The 15432-nt window shown below is 43.6% G+C and overlaps 1 protein-coding gene across 1 annotated transcript in view; it reads right to left on the minus strand.

Annotated features, from left to right (window-relative positions):
* Window positions 1–9483: 9483 nt before the first annotated feature.
* Window positions 9484–15432, minus strand: part of LOC122804611 (transcriptional repressor protein YY1-like) — a 1255908-nt gene continuing 1249959 nt past the window's right edge. The window contains exon 5 of the mRNA XM_044074577.1: window positions 9484–11207. Coding sequence (XP_043930512.1) covers window positions 11025–11207 — 183 coding nt within the window. The 3' untranslated portion in view covers window positions 9484–11024. The remainder of the gene's footprint in view (window positions 11208–15432) is intronic.

Here is a 15432-nt window from a genome sequence, read left to right on the forward strand (position 1 = left end):
TGAAACACAAAGAACATCAACAAGGAAGAAAGGTGACAAAAAGAAAAAAGGGGCCAGGAGGGAGGGAAACCAGGACTGCAACAATGAAGACACTTCAACATCTACATTTATGGTACATGTACACAACTGTACTATGTTCTTCATGTTTCACTGTTGCAGTCATCACATTTGGGTAGATTCCCAAAGCTGAGGAAATGGGTGGAGGCAGTCAAGGAAGCTAGGGGCTGGCTAGCATGCCTTGCAAGACTGCAGAGGCAAAACCTGCCTTGAATTTAGAAGAGAGAGGCAGGTGGTAATGTTTGGTAAAGGTGTTCAGGTGGCGGCCTTCAGGATGTCCCTGGTGGGGACTCCTCTGAGAAATGCTGCAGAGGTGGGGCCTGCTCTGGTAGAGATGGTCCTGACCCCCTTGGGGGGAGGCTTGCCATGCTGTTTGTAGCAGAAATGGATACAGTGTGCTATCCATTTGGAAATGGTTTGTTGGGAGATGGCTTTGCCCTCTGCCCCTGAAGCAAAGCTAACCAGCAGTTGATCAGATTTTCTTAAGGGTTTAGTCCTGTCCATATAGTATCCGAGTTGTCTGTGCACATCTAGAGTGCAGAATCCTTTCCCCCTTGTTTTGAAGGTTAGGAAAGAAGATGGGCAAATGGATGGATTTGTTGAGAGCCACACTGGATACCACTTTGGGCATGAAGGATGGATTAGTTCTGAGGGATACCTTGTCTGCATGGAAGATGATGAAGGGTTCCACTGCCATGAGTGTGTGCAGCTCAGAGACTCTTCCGGCTGAAGTGATGGCCAGGAGGAAGGCGGTCTTCCAGGAGAGAAATTTTAGCTCTGCAGAAGAAGCTGGTTTGAATGGAGACAGGGGTAGCTTTTCAAAGACAAAGTTAAGGTCCCAAGTTGGTGGTGGCGCCCTTCTGGGGTGCCTCAAGTTGTTAGCCCCTCTGAGGAACTGCTTGATCAGTGGGTGTGAAAAAAAGAGGCTGCTCAGTGGGAAAATAAGCAGAAATAGCAGAGGCATAAATTAATTTTTATAGAGAAGAAAGAGAGACCACTGTGTACTAGGTGAGCAAAATAATCCATGATGAGAGGGATGGAGGGCTGTGCCGTTTTCGCCCCCTTAGCCTGGATCCAGGTGCAGAACCTTTTCCATTTATCTGCATAATACTTTCTGGTGCTAGGGCGTCTGGCCTCTCTGATAACATCCAGCACCTGTTTACTGAGGGCGGCAGATTGGTCAGGGGTCAGGTTATAAGCCAAGCTGACAAATTCAGTGTCTGCAATTGGGGGTACATTACTTCTTCCCTCTGGATTAGGAGGTTGGGAATCTGAGGAAGATTCCATGGGGACAGTGGAGACAGGCTGCGCAGCAAGGTGTACCAGTGCTGTCTGGAGCTATGAGAATGGTCCTTGGTTTTTCCTCCCTTATTTTGATCAGTACCTTGGGAATGAGAGGTAGGGGAGGAAAGGCATAGACAGAGAGGTTTACCCAGGGGAAAGACAGGGCATCTACTTTCCATGCCATGCACTGATGCTCCCTGGTGCAGAATTTGCCGAGCTTATGGTTGGGTGTGGGAGACAAAGAGGTCGAATTCCGAGGTTCTCCATTTCTTTTGAGCTGCCACTCATGAGGGCTAACAATTTTCTGCTTAATTGGCCTGCCAGGGAGTGGAGAGCCTGGCAGGTATTATGCTAACAGGTGTAGATGCATGGAAGAGGCTGTGAACCAAAGGGTCACTGCCAGCCTGCACAGCGGGTAGGAGTGAGTGCCTCCCTGCTTGTTGATGTACCACATCACTGTGGTGGTGTCTGTTTTGATCAGGAGAACCCCGGGAGAGAGAAGGGGATTGAAAGCTATCAAGGCCTGCTGCACAGCCATCATCTCTTTTAGAATGATTTGCAGGGGTAGTTGCTGGGGGTTCCATTAGCCCTGTATACACCGGCCGTGCAGGTGTATACCCTAAGCGTAGTCTGATGCGTCTGTGGGGAGGGTCTGGGCAGCAGGGTGTGAGGAAAAGGGCAGTCCCTTGTGTGAGCAGACTGCTGCCCACCAAAGAAATTCCTTCCTCAGGCAAAGAATGATAAGTAAGAGAGTTTCCAGATCTTGAGTGTTGACACCAAAGGCTCTTTAGGTACCAATGAAGTTTCCTCATATGCAGTCTGGCATATGGAGTAAGGAGTATGCAAGATGCCATGAACCAGAGAGCTTGCAGGATTTCCCTAGCAAAAAGCTGGGGCCTGGTGGCCAGTTGAGAGAAGTAAGCTGACAGGAAAAGTACAGTTGTGTACCTACCATAAATGTAGATGTTCGAGTGTATTCACTGTTGCAGTCATTACTCTTGGGTTATCCTGCTGGCAGGCTACCCGCAGTCGGCCTGAATTTCAAAGACCTGGTCCGGCGTCGGTTGCTGTCGCCTTTTCACCGACGTCAGTGTGCCAGGGGTATATAAGATGCAGCCGACGCCATTTTCTTCAGTTTTTCTTGCCCCAGATGTTAGGTGCCCCCAAAAGTGTAGGCTAAAAACATTGCTTAAAAAAAGCATGCACTAAAATAAACAATACCTTCATCTACAAGCAAATACACCACATAGGTTGTATAGAATAGAGAAGTACAGATAAGTCCCAGCAAAGAAAGGGGGATGGTGGGTAACCTGGACTGCAAAAGTGAATACACTCGAACATCTACATTTATGGTAGGTACACAACTGTACTATGTTCGTGTTTCACTGTTGCAGTCATTACACTTGGGTTGAATCCCAAAGCTGAGGTTGGGTGGCTGGGTCTAAATAGAATTAGGAGTGGCTATGAGGCCCTGCAGAACTGCAGTGGCAAAGCCTGCTCTGGATTTAGAGTAAAGAGGTAAGTGGTAGTGCTTGGTAAAAGTGTGCATTGAACTCCAAGTTGCAACTTCCAAAATTTCCTTGGCTGGTACTCCCTCTGAGAAAAGCTGCTGATGTGGCTGCTGCCCTGGTTGAATGTGGCCTAATGCCCTTAGGCACTGATTTGCCATGTTGTGCATAGCAGAAACAAAAGCAGTGCCCTATCCATTTTGAAACAGTCTGCTTTGAGATAGCCTTTCCTTGTGATCCTGCAGCATATGCCACTAAAAGTTGCTCAGTCTTTCTGAAAGCTTTAGTTTTGTCCAAGTAGAAGTGTAGCTTGTCTGTGTATGTCCAAAGAATGCAGAAGTCTCTCCCCTTTATTCTGGGGATTTGGATAAAAAGTAGGCAAATGAATGGTTTAAGAGCCACACTGAATACTACCTTTGGCATAAATGTTGGGTTTGTCCTAAGAGAAACCCTGTCCGGATGGAAAATGATAAAAGGTTCCACTGCCATTAATGCCTGTAACTCTATGAGACTCTTCTTGCTGAAGTTATTGCTAGGAGCAGAGCTGTTTTCCATAAGAATTTTATCTTGGCTGTATTGGCTGGCTCAAAAGGAGGCAGTGTGAGCTTTTCCAAAACATAATTGAGGTCCCATGTAGGTATCCGTGCTCTCCTTGGGGGTCTTATGTTTTTGGCCCCTCTGAGGTACTGCCTTAGCAGTGGATTTGAAGAAATAGGTGGTTCCGTATTGTAATGAGCTGAAATGGCAGAGGCATGGATCTTAATTGATGAGAAGGATAGGCCTTTATCCAGCATCTCAGTTAGGTATTGTAAAATCTGAGGAATATTTGGAACAAGCGGGTTAATTCCTTGTGCCCAATTCCAAGCACAGAAGATTTTCTGGTGCTGGGCCTCCTAGCTTCCAAAATAACATCCATAACTGCTTTAGAGAGAGGTATGTTCGGAGCGGTTATATTATTCGCCATGCAGCCAGATTTAAGGTTTTGAGTTGGCTGTGCAGGATCTGATGGTTTTTGTTGGGTCAGAAGATGAGGAATTTGAGGTAAAGTCCAGGCTGGGCCTTGAGACAAGCTCTTTAGGATTGGGTACCAGTGCTGGCGTGGCCAGTCTGGGGCAATCAGAATCATTTTTGGCTTCTCTTGTCTGACCTTTAGGAGTACCTTGGGGAGGAGAGGCAGTGGAGGAAAGGCATATACTGTCAGGGTTTTACAGCTGAATGATAGAGCAACCACCTTCCATGCCTGCGTGTGATAGGTCCTTGTGCAGAATGTCTGTAGTTGGCAGTTGTGAGGGGAGGCAAATAGATCTATGTCTGGGCATCCCCATTTCCTTGTTATCATACTGAAGACTTGTGGATCTAGTTTCCACTCTTGAGGGTCCATGAGGTTTCTGCTTAGTTCGTCTGCCAGAGTATTTGTCTTTCCTGGCAGGAATTGTGCTTGCAGATGCACTTGATAGGTCAATGCTGTGTTCCACAAAGTCATGGCTTGCCTGCAGAGGGGGTAGGAATGTGTGCCCCCTTGCTTGTTTATGTACCACATGACTGTAGTATTGTCCGTCCTTAGCAGTAGTTGTCCTAGATGGAGTAGATCCTTGAAGGCCGTCAGGGCATTCTGCACAGCTAGCATCTCTTTCCGATTGATATGAAGATGCATTTGGCTTGCGGGCCATGTGCCCTGAATACATCTTCTTGCCATGTGTGCCCCCCAGGCATAATTCGATGTATCTATTGTTAGAGTCTGCCTGGCTGTGGGTAAAGTGAATGTCTGTCCCTTGTTGTGGTGACAGGCCAGTGCCCACCATCGAAACTCCTGTTGCAGGCAGGGAATTAGGGTAATTAATGTTTCCAAGCTGTGGCAATGTTGAGTCCAAACACTTTTTAGATATCATTGTAGCTTCCTCATATGCAGTCTTGCATATGGAATTAGTAGAATGCAGGATGCTATGAAGCCCAAAGCCTGCAAAATTTTTCTTGCAGGTAACTGGATTTTTGTTGCCATATTTTCGAAGTAAGAAGTCAGTTGCCTTTGTTTGTCTGGCGTGAGATAAGCCATCTGGGCAGTTGTATTTAAGCTTGCACCAAGTAATATTATCTCTTGAGAGGGTACTAGTTTTGATTTCTTTTCATTTAGTGTGTACCCTAGGCAAATTAGTAATCTTTTTACAAACGCCAGATGCTTTAGTAGAATGTCCTTGCTCTCTGCTTGAATAAGGCAGTCGTCCAAGTAGGGATATATTTGAACTACTCTGTCTGCAAAATGCAATTACTGGTGCCAGGCATTTTGTGAAGACCCTGGGCGCAGTAGATAAGCCAAAGGGCAGTGCAGAGAATTGGTAGTGCATTGAGCCAACTATGAATCTGAGGCATCTTCTGCAAGATTGTCTGACTGAGACATGCAGGTATGCCTCTTTGAGGTCCAAAGTTATGAGCCAAGCCTTCTTGCCTAGCATGGGCAGAAGTTGGTGCAGTGTCAGCATTTTGAATTTTGGAACGTCCAGAAAAGTATTTAGAACAGACAGGTCCAGTATTAGTCTCCATGCTTTGTCCTTTCTGGGTACCAAGAAAAGCCTTGAGTAAAAGCCTTGTCCCTGCTCTTGCTGTGGTACTCGCTGAATAGCCCACATGTCCGTGAGAGATGAAATTTGCTTTTGTGCCTCTGCCCATTGATTGTGTGGCAGGTCTGGCATACCTTTTGCCTTTGGAAGGGTGTGAAAGTGGAACCTGTAGCCCTGAGAAACAATATTCAGTACCCATTTGTCCTAGGTGATCATGTGCCAATTTTGTGAGAAAAGTGCTAGCTTTCCCTCTAAGGGTGCTGCCAAAAGATAAGTGCTTGGCATTGGCAGTGGGAAGTCATTGGGATTGTTTCCTATATGGTTGTGATTCGTCTTCTCCGCTTTTGGAGGCAGAAGTACCCATTGTTTAGGCCTGTATGAGCCTTGGGGCTGAGATCTGCCTCTTTGTGGCCTGTCTGACACTGGAAAGGACCAATTTTTAGAAGGCCAGTTCCTGCTAAATCTGGGTGGCTGAACCTGTAAGAAATCCTTTACTGTCTGCATAGATTTCGCTTTATCCTCCATTTTCTTTAACACCTCTTATGCCTTAACACCAAACAAAGTATCATGCTGTAATGCAGCATCCAATAATTTTGCTTCAACATGATCAGGCAGACTCTGTTCCTTTAACCAAGCATGCCTTCGAATGACAGAGCCTGTAACTGCGGCCCTGCAAGAGGCCTCTAGTGAATCAAAACCACATTGCAAAGTATGCTTTCCCACTTGTTCAGCTGCATGCAATAAATCCTGCATTTCCTTGTTTTCAGGACATTCAGAGTTTGTCAGCATTTTCTGTTTTAGCAGAGACATTAGGTATTGCTGATATTTAAGCATATGAAACTGGCAATTTAAAGCCCTTACAGCTAAAGTAGCAGAAGTGTAAACTTTTTCCCCCCATCTGTCCAGTGCTCTAGAATCCCTATCAGAGGGAACAGGGTTTTTTGCAGTGGAAGCCTTTACCCCTTTGGAACCCTGACATATAGTTTCTGGGTCAGCAGCAGGGTTTTTATGAAGAAATTTATGTGAATCTGGAACCCTGTAGTACCTATCTGGCTTAGCTGGTGCAAGGGGTAAAGAATCAGGAGACAGACTGGACTCTGAAAATACATCATCTACAATGTCTAGTACAGGTGGAATAGCAAGAGGTCTGTGTTGAGGCAATAAAAGAAAATCTCTGAGCCTTTTCTTAGATTCTGAATAATCTTGGCTCTCCCAGTGGAAATACTCCCTCATGGTGTGCAGGGTTTCCCCAAAAGAATAGCCCTCAGGAAGAGAGGCTGAAGGGATAGATTCTTCAGCATCAGAGTCCTCATAGGGAGGAAGAGAGTATTTCTGTTCTGAAGAGGAGTCAGATGAAATGGAAACCTAATCAGAGAAACCATATTCAGTGTCTTGCCTAGGCCTTTTATCAGGAGGGGGATGGGAACCCCTGATCAAAGTAATTAGGTCTTCGGCCATTTTGAGCATCTGCTTCTTAGGTATGGATGTCTGTCCAGGAGAATGCTGTACTTGTTTCTTTGTCTTTAAAGCTGTTTTAGTCTTTGTCTTGGATGCTGAAGTTGGCCTGATATAAAGCTATGTAGGTCTGAAAACACCCTCAGAAGCTGATGCCTGCACAGTGGCTCCTGACGCATCTGAGGGATTAGTTTCCACAGGCCCAATACCTTGAGTTTCCAGAGGCCTAGTTGTCTCCACGTGGGAGTCGGAGGCGGCCTGTGGCTCTGAGGTAGCGGGTGTCAGGGGCTGCGAAAGCGCCTCACTGAGAAACGGCGACTGGCCTAGAGGAGACTTTGTTGTCGGTTTTGGACCTCGGATGCCTGTTCTTTTCTTTTTCCTTGCGCTTTTTATGAACTCCGGTCGTCGGCTGTTCCGACGGCATTATATAGTTAAACCTTCAGCCAAAGTAATGAAATGCAAAATTGTACAGACACTTAATAGTGCGTTGGTTAAATCTAGCACAAAACCGACAACAAGCAACGTCGTGGTCAGAGCCTAGGCAAGGAATACAGTAAAAATGAAAATCCTTATGAGGCATTTGCTTCCCACAAGAAATACAATTGTTAACTTTTTCTGACATCGGTCTAGAGCAAGAAAAAAGTTTCCCCAATGGGGTATTTAGCTTTATTGAAGACTTCAGATCTGAAATTCAATTTCGAAAATCTCAGGAGTCGGTCGACCAGCACTTGCGAACTGCTTTTGCTTCAGGCACCGCGCGGCAAGAAAGACTGAAGAAAATGGTGTTGGCTGCATCTTATATACCCCTGGCGCACTGACGTCAGGGAAGAGGCGACAGCAACCGACACCGGACCAGGACTTTGGAATTCAGGCCGACTGCGGGTAGCCTGCCAGCAGGATAACCCAAGTATAATGACTGCAACAGTGAAACACTATGAACATCTTGCAACCTGCACAGCATGTAATAATTTTTATATTGGTAAGATAAACAGAATTCTTAAAGACTGCATTTGTGAGCACATTTATGATCTCTCCAAGAAAGACAAAAATAATGCTTTGTGTAAACGTGTTTTAAGTGCTGGGACTACACAAATTTAAATTTCTTGTATTACAGCTATTGAACAAGAGCATTAGGGGAGGACTGAATTTTTAGAAACTAAATGGATCCTAAAATGCAAAGTGATGAGGGAAAAGGTTTGAATGAGTATGTTCCCTTAAGACCTCTGCTCTGGTCACGTGATCTGAAAAGGTAACTTCAGAATCTTTGCATCTTTAAATAATCTCAAACACTGTTAATTAGACCTGATGAAGCTCCAGGACTGGAGTGAAAGCCCTGATGTGTTTTACTTGTTTTATTCTGCTGTTTTTGTTTTACTAACTCTCATTAAAAGTATTTTATTTTATCTGCATCTGCAGTGTTTGACTGGCTACTCTTGCATTGAATATTTTTATTTGTAGTCTGTCTTCATCGGTTTGGCTTAGTTTTCTTCAAAATTACATACATGTATTATGCATACTTGTTCTTGTATAGGGACTTGAACCTGTCACCCCAAGACTCCCCTAAAAATGAGCCAGTGTTTCAGTGGGACAACTTAACTAACAAATTTTTTAAAAAAAAACTACGCAAAAATGCTATTAAAAAAAGCTGTGTAGGTGAAATGGAGCAATTACTAGACAGCACTGTTTAAGGAAAATGAGATCTCTTATCAGTTAAGGGACATCAGTGATTTTCTTTCACTTTCTGCAATGACTTGCCTCTTTTCAGGGGGCGCCCAAGGTGGTTAAATACTTGTTGCATCTTTTCTAGTGTATGCATTGACCAATTATCATGCAGCTGCACAAGAAGGGAAAATGAACACAGGCTCTAATATCTGTGGCATGTGCATGATCAGCATATCTGCATCTTCTTTAAGAACTTTGGTTTCTTCACACTGGTTGACTGGCTGCCCTGAACTGTCCATATTTTGTTTACCATGCTTTGTGGCTCAGACATACCTGAAAAATGTCCAAGAAAAAATAATTTTAATTACCAATGAAAAATGAACAATCCTTCTACCACAAGCAGAGACTACACTTGGGAAGTCATTACATAAACAAAACAGCTCCCAAGTCCAATTAACCAATATAAAACATTTACAATACTTACAGACGCAGATCAGTTGGCAAGCCATTCAAGGTTAGTTTCTCTGCAGTGTGTCCAAGTTCTGAGACAGGCTCAGGTTTCCAGTGATCCTGAACTGTATATAAAGGTGGTGTCTGAGAATGAATGTGTGAATGAATACTTAGAAGATTCATGCTAAAAGCAACAAAAACAGAAAAAGTCATGTAACAGTTTAAAGAGGTAATAGTTGAAAATGCTCTAGCTAACCATGCATTCATACAGGATTCATTCAAAATGATATCAGATAAGCAGCAAAGGCTTTCCTCAGGGGGTCCAATAAATACTTGATAAATTAACTGGACAACTGACATCAGTAATTAAAAAATCCAAAATGAACAAACACTGCTACAAGAATATTAGAATTTGTTGCAGTTTGTGCATAAACTGTGCGTGTTTGGGGGGGTGGGGTGGATTTGCTCACTCGGAGACACCAGAGATACAAAATGTAGGCCACAGAGATGAATATTGCATGACTGACCTAATGATTATATATTTCAGGAGCCATTTCAAATGTTAAGCTCTACATGTTATACAGTGTCCAAAAGACATACATATACACAAACAAATGATATAATTTATATATCTACAGTAATACATTAAAACATAAGGTCTTCCCCTCTTGTTCTCGCCCTCTTTTATTTACAAGGACCTCAAATTACTATGAATACTGGACTACAACAATCAAGCCAGTGGGTTACTCATTTAACATCATGTGCTTATCTTAAATATTTTTTCCAATTCAGTCAAAAAAAGGTACTAAACTTGGGAAATGAGGAAAGGTTAACTTTCAACTGCATATGTGAGGCAACAGCAAGATTCACCAAAAAGAAAATTCTGCTTAATTCATAAAAGCAAAGTACATGAGGAAGAACACAAACAACACTGATCATAGCTTTGTATTAATCTAAGAAATTTTATAGTTCTGAGTTCATAAATATATTAAACTCAAAAGACCAGCACTGTTTATAAATTTTCTTCTACAATACTGCAGCTCAGAACAGATGGTAATCTAAATGCCTAGATTTTGACTGCACCCAAGTGCTCAGTAATAAATTATTACAAGGTCTACGTAGCACACAACACAGGAAAGAAAACGGTTTACATTATTTTCTGTCAAGTGCTTCCTTTAGGACCACTATTTTATTATTGGTCTGTTTTCTTACAAGGGATGTACATATTAACAAGTGTTAATAACGATCAGTGCCTGTATTTTACATTCTACAAATGCAACAGAGCACCACGTTCTGAAACTGAACAGCCATAAAGATAACTTGGATCAGAGGGTGACATCTGTCAGTATTCTGGGGGGGAAAAAAAAAAAAAAAAAAAACGAGTAAAATGGGTTTAATTGATTTAACACTATTAAATCACATCTATCGGATACTACATGATTTCTATACAGCTGTACGATACAATTATACAAAATGTGTCAACATTAAAGAATACAACCAAATTAAGATAACAAACCAAGTCTATGTAACTTTTGTACAAGAAAGTATGCATGTGGAACAGTAACTGCCAGTTTCAAGAATAAAATCTATTACAAGCAAAGAATTTAACCTCCAAAAAATGTAATCACACTTAACATTACTAGGCATATCCCCAGGAAGTGTACAATATGCACACTTGGAAAATACAAAATTAAAAAAAAATCTGTAAGCAACAAGTGAGCTTCATATTTATAAAGTGAATACAAGTCCAACTGTAGAACAGCTGATAAAATGTCTTCTGAAATGCATGTTCATGAAATATTGTTCTTGCCAAGACCATATCATATAAAACTCTGGTATGGTCTGAAAAGTTGACTTTTACCAGGCGAGTCAAAAGCATCCTATCGTCACCATTAAGTTCTTGTTTACCACTTTTATCAAAACAAGTCTCATGTAGGATTCAATATTTAAAATTCTCTTCTAGAAACAATATACAAAGAGAGGGTCACTGTTAAGTCCAATCACAATCCCATAAGATGCCCTTTTCAAGGACCTGGTTCTCCTCAAAGGATCATCACTGGTTGTTTTTGGCTTTAGCATGTGTTAAAATGTGAGATTTTAGATTTGTTGACTGGGCAAATTTCTTATTACAGCCATCAAATGGGCAAACATAGGGTCGATCTCCCGTGTGAATTCGTACATGAGTGCGTAAATTGAAGTCCAATGAGAACCGCTTTCCACAACCTTCGAATGTACACTGGGGGGGAAAAAAGTCTCGATGAGAACATTTCTGAACAGCAAATTTCTGAGGCAATTATGACAACACATTGCTAACATTTTAACCAGCTCACACAATCATTTAAAGTTAATTAAACCTTGCAAAAGAGGCGCTTTTTAAATACACAAACACAAGTGAGTAATGTGCCTTATAACTGCTCTAAAATCATGTTGTCAAATTATTCAAAAATCAAGAAAGCATACCTTTTCTATGGATCCAAACTACCCAGAATACACACAAATAATTGGAAAGGCACAGAATGCCTGTCACAACGTCTATATACCCCAAACAAATCTGATTGGTTACTCCTTTTGAACAGTTCCACAGTGGCCATCAGCTGTAACTTTATTCAGCAGGTCATATTCAAGTGCTGAAAAAGAATAGCTGTGCAAGAACTTACCATAACCTTAGATGTCCTTCTCTTCCATGTTGCAGTATTCATAACAGTAGGGAGTTCCGTCCAGTATACCAAAGTCTTTGCTGCTGGAGGGTGTGTGTGACATCCCTCGCCAGGCCATAAACCGACGTAGGGAATAAAGGTGACGTCTGCACCTACCCTCCTCAGAACGAACGGTCACATACAGTAGTACTCCAGTGGGTAAGAAGGGTCCCAAGGGAGCCCTTAGAATTACATGTAGGCTAGAGTCAGGGTAGCAGGTAGTTTGTGTTTAGTGAAGAGACTGGGGGATAGAAGGGTTCTGTCCCCACAAGTCAGAATGGTATGTTAGATGGCAAAGGTAGAGGGGCAGGTGGGAGGGACTAAATACTGCAACATGGAAGAGAAGGACATCTAAGGTTATGGTAAGTTCTTACACAACTATTCTATGTCCTTCTATTCACATGTTGCAGTACAGCATTCATAACAATAGGGAGAGTACCAGAGCTTTAAGGTATGATTCTGGGTGGAGGACTGGGTTTCCTGGTCAATGAGTCCTTGGGAGGACGGACCTGGCAAACCCTGCTCTAGCTCTAGAGACTAGGTCCAGTTTGTAATGGTTGGTAAAGGTGTGAACAGAAGTCCAAGTGGCAGGTTCCAGGATGGAAGCGTAGTCAATTCCTTTGAAAAAGGTAGCTGAGGAAGCAGCTGCCCTGGTAGAGTGAGGTTTGACTTGACTGTGCAGGGATTTTCCATGGTAAGAAAAGCATAAAGTAATGGATTTGGAAATCCATGAAGAAATGGTCTGCTTGGAGACTGCCTTCCCTACAGCTCTGGGGAGGAAGATGATGAAAAGTTGCTCCAACTTTCTGATAGGCTTGGTTTTGTCTAACTAATACCTCAGTTGTCTGCGGACATCCAATGAATGGAGAGTCCTTTCTTAGGGATTTTGTGGTTGAGGGTAGAAAATCGGTAGGTTAATGGTCTGGTTTAGTGAGAGTTCATTAACAAGTTTAGGCATGAAGGAAGGGTTGGTCTTGAGAGCAACTCTGTCCTTGTGGAAAATAAGATAAGGAGAGGTAGCCATGAGGGGTTGTATCTCCGATACCCACCTGGCGGATGTAAGGGCCACTAGAACTATTTTCAGTGTGCATAGCTTCAGGGATACTGAATGAGCCGGTTCAAATGGTGGCAATGTAAGTTCTTCTAGTACGAAGTTCAAGTCCCAAGGGGGAGGGATAGGTTTCCTGGGAGGCCTGATGTGAAGAACCCCTTTGAGGAAAAGTTAGATCTCCAGTCTGGAAGCCAGAGGAGGGGAGATAGGCAGACCGGCAGAGATGGCAGACAAATGCACTTTGATGAGTATGTTACTTCCGAGTGAAGTAGCTCACACAAATAGGAAAGGACCATAGGTATGGAGGTAGTAAGAGGGTCCTGGTTTTTCCATTTACACCAGTAGCAGAATCTGTTCCATTTGGATACATAGTTTCTCCTGGTACTAGGTTTTCTGGCCTTCTCTAGAACATTGAGTATGCCCTCCGAGTATAGGTGTCTGCAGGGGATCAAAACCCTATCACCCATAAGGCTGATTTCAGATTGTTCACCTGAGGGTGTAGTAGGGATCCCCTGTCCTGTGCGAGCAGATATTTGTTGAGATAACCTGTGGTTACTGCCCTTGGCTAGTAGGTGTAGGAGGGGAAACCAATGCTGTCGGCCAAAACGGGATCACCAGTAGGATTTTTGGGTTGTCCCTCTTTATTTTCAGGAGGACTTTCTCCATTAAGGTGAAGGGTGGGAAAGCATTGAGGTACATTTCCTCCCAAGAAAAGGAGGTGTCCACTTTCTACGCTTGTGGATGCGGATTCCTTGTGTAAAATTCGGGCATCTGTTCTGGGCGGAGGCAAAAAGATCTGCTTGTGGAATACCCCACCTGTGGATTATGTGCAGGAATACTTCCCTGTGAAGCATCCATTTGTGACTGGGAGCTGAAGTTCTGCTCAGGAAGTCTGCCATAACATTCTCTGTTGAAGGAATATAAATAGCTATCAGATGAATGTGGACAGATAATGCTAGGTTCCAGATCTGGATTGCCAGGCTGCACAGGGGGTAGGACTTTGTTCCCCCCTGCTTGTTTATGTACCACAGGACAGTCATATTGTCTGTGATTACTTTCCGGGTTCCTGGCTGAGGGGCTAATTTGAAGGTAAGTAGGGCCAACAGTACAGCCCTCATTTCTTCGATGTTGATGTGGTCCTTGTGTCGGACCATGTGGGTATGCACAGAGTTGTTTTTGGTTTACAAGTAGCAATGCCCCCCACCACAAGTCGGAAGCATCTGTGGAAACCTGCTGGAGAAGTGCTGGGACATGAAGGTGGATCCCTTGGTTGAGGTGAAGAGCTGATATCCACCACTGGAGTTCCTTCTTCAAACATGGAAGGGAGAGGGGTGTCCAGGGGCTGGGAGTGTTAGGCTCCATAAGTTTTTCAGGACCCACTGTATTTTTCGCATGTGAAGTTTTGCTAAAGGCAACATGGGTACGAGTGATGCCTTGTGGCCTAAACCTCTTAAAAATTCTCGAGCTGGCAAGGAAGTGTGGGAGAGGAGTTTTTGAAAGTATAGACAAAGGTGTAGGATTATTTTATCTGGAATGAAGGCTTTCATTTTGTCTATTCTGATCCTGCATCCCAGGAAAACCAGGTCTTGAGACGGGGATCAGGTGAGATGTTTTTGTAGTTTATGGAGAACCCTGAGTTAGGGTGGAGATCATCTGTTGTAGATGTAGTAGTAGAACTTGGCGGCCTTGATTAAGAATGCGCAGGTCGTCCAGGTATGGGCATATCTGAATACCCAGAGCCCTGCATTGAGCAATGACGGGAGCCAAGCACTTCATGAACACTCGGGGAACACTGGAAAGTCCAAAGGGCAAGGCAGAGAATTGCAAATGGCAACAGCTTATTGCAAATCTGAGGTGGTACTTGTAATCTGGGTGGATAGGGATATGCAGGTAGGCATCCTTCAAATCCAGGGGTACCATGAAAGCCTGAATTGGAATGAGTGGTAAGAGCAGGGGTAAGGTAATCATTTTGAAACTGGGAACATTGAGAAAGAGGTTTAGAAAAGGTAAGTCTAGGATTGGCCTCCAAGGGCCGTCCTTCCTTGGTATCAGAAACATTCTGGAGTAGAATCCCATGTTTGTTTGATGGCATGGTACCTGTTCTATGCTACCTTGAGCTAGAAGTTGTTGAATGATAGGTGGAAAAAGGTGGGTTTGGCTTGCAGGTGGTTGAGGGATACCACAAAAGGTGACAATGATGGAGAGAAAGTACAGTTGTGTACACTTACCATAAATGTAGATGTTCAAGTGTATTCACTGTTGCAGTCCTAACCAATGGGTTATCCGGCTCCCGGAAGCCCTTGATCGGCCAGAATATCAAAGGCAAGTAAAAATGATGTCGGCTGTCCGCTGAAAAGGACGTCAGGGCGTCCGATACAAAAGGAGGCAGCCGACGTCACTTCCTCAGTCTTTCTTATCATAACTGCCAGAAGCCCCCAGAAAACAAGGCTTAAACCAAAATTAGCCTGTACCTTAGAAAAAGAGAAAAGAGGGAAGGAGGGAGGGAAAGCAGGACTGCAACAGTGAATACACTTGAACATCTACATTTACGGTAAGTGTACACAACTGTACTATGTTCACCGTGTTTCATTGCTGCAGTCCTAACCAATGAGTTGATTACCAAAGGCCAGAGAAAAGGGAGGAGGAACCAACAGAATCAAGAATTGGAGATAATGCTCTGCAGAACAGCAGTGGCAAACCCTGCCCTGACTCTA

The sequence above is a fragment of the Protopterus annectens genome, chromosome 6.part0 (assembly GCF_019279795.1).
Source record: "Protopterus annectens isolate FY-2018-M chromosome 6.part0, PAN1.0, whole genome shotgun sequence".
NCBI classification, from domain to species: Eukaryota; Metazoa; Chordata; order Ceratodontiformes; family Protopteridae; genus Protopterus; species Protopterus annectens.